This window comes from Myzus persicae, unplaced genomic scaffold (genome assembly GCF_001856785.1).
Source record: "Myzus persicae strain clone G006 unplaced genomic scaffold, MPER_G0061.0, whole genome shotgun sequence".
NCBI lineage: Eukaryota > Metazoa > Arthropoda > Insecta > Hemiptera > Aphididae > Myzus > Myzus persicae.
Window position 1 is genome coordinate 112,282 of NW_019103326.1, and position 1,828 is coordinate 114,109.

Below are 1,828 nucleotides of genomic sequence, written 5' to 3' on the forward strand. Positions count from 1 at the left end.
CGGTTCGAACTCGAAAAGAACAATTTTTCGTCTCAAAACAATTCTTAAAATATTACTAAATAATGTGTATAAATATTTAAAAATATGAAATTCAGAATGAATAATCAGAATGTGAAAAAAATGCAAACATGTATACATCGCGGTTGAGTAGAATTTTCCTTTTAAAAAATTATTCCTGTGTAATAGTTTCAGATCATGCTGCATTTGAAACTAGGCATTTCTACTAGGTCACAATAAAATATGTTTGTAAGCCACCTGTAATAATTTTTAGAATACAATGAAAAGGGAATTTTGAAGCATCATTATGTTTTAGATATTTCTAATTCCGCTAAGAATAATTTTCGTTTCACAGGTGCTCAAAATACTTTGTGTCCTGACTCCTGACACCCACAGTCCACACAATGTTAAATTATCTAAACGACTTCAGACTAAAATCTACCAATATATTTTTTTTTCTTTCCTATTTTTGTAATAATTTATTATACCGTTTATCATATGTAATAGTTGAAAAAGTTACTATCATATAATAATAATTAAGATGGTGCTTAACTCAAAATATATTTAATAATTGTCTATTGACTATTGCTGCTCCAATTTTAAGTAATAAAACGAGTATTTTATTTGGAGGATGTTTCATATGAGCATGTTACATGTAAATAAATGTGACATATATATTAATAAACAATATTTACGAACCTCAAAAAATCGAACATCACCTTCTAAATATTGATAGATATAAATGTGTACATTGTATAACGATCACTATTATTTTTATATTATCTAAAAAAATATAGACGATTTGTACTTAAATAACTATAGTAATGGTTCACATTGAATATAAATAAGTCAGTAACGTTTAAATATCAGTCAACAATTTATATAAATAATACATTTTCTTTAATATATAATGATGAAATTCGCCAAAAGAGTAGAAAAAAGAAAAGTTCGGTCAATAAAACTCCAAATCGAACACCTTGATAAAGCTTTTCACAGTTTGTGCACTGAAAAAAAAAATTTACAATTGAATTTTGAAAATTCGATGATCGGCCAAGAAGTTAAGTTGTTACGTAAAACTATAGAAGATCAATATTCGATTATTGGAACTTTTAGTGTCACCGATAGTGTAAATAAAATGAAAGCGATTTTGGAAAAGAACACGAAGATTGAAATTATTGAGAGAAAACTAAACGAAAGAAATATGTTGATTCTTGAATCAAAGGAACTTGATAAGGCTTTGAAAACAGTGAAACGAGAACAGGAAGAGTTCTCGAACCAATTTACCCAATTGGAAAAGGAACGACGTGTGTTGGCTCATTTGATATCATCTAATGATGAAGAGAAAAATAACAAAAATATTATTGAACAATAAAATCATAATTTTCAAGTGTAATACATTTTATACTTATATTTTGTTAAAAGTTTATAGTACCTAAGTTACAACTTTAAATTGGATGTGAAGTAGACGTCGACTTTTTAAATTAGGTTAAATATTTTTGTTTGATACTTATAATTTTATATGCTAAATATTTTGTTTTTATTCATTTTAATTTTACACAAATATCTTTAAAAATCGTGAGAATCATAATAATTGTACATTTGTGAAGTATATGGGTACCTTCAAAAATTCTTGCATAGAATGCCATGCTTATGAATGCATAATGTATTCATTTATTGGAAAACTGTAAGCTATGCGTAGGAATTCTATGTTTTAAGTATTAATATTATTATAGTGAAATTTATATTATTTGTTTACAGTATTTTGCAAATTTTTGGTTTTAATATTTAATTGGTTCATCGAAAATGCAAATTTTAATAAATATTTCTGTTT

General features: G+C 25.7%; 1 protein-coding gene across 1 annotated transcript; it reads left to right on the plus strand.

Moving 5' to 3' along the window:
- The first annotated feature begins 910 nt into the window (after positions 1-910).
- LOC111034295 lies at positions 911-1,369 on the plus strand. The gene has a single exon (XM_022315436.1). The coding sequence runs from the start codon at positions 911-913 to the stop codon at positions 1,367-1,369; it is 459 nt and encodes a 152-aa protein (XP_022171128.1).
- The last annotated feature ends 459 nt before the right edge of the window (positions 1,370-1,828 follow it).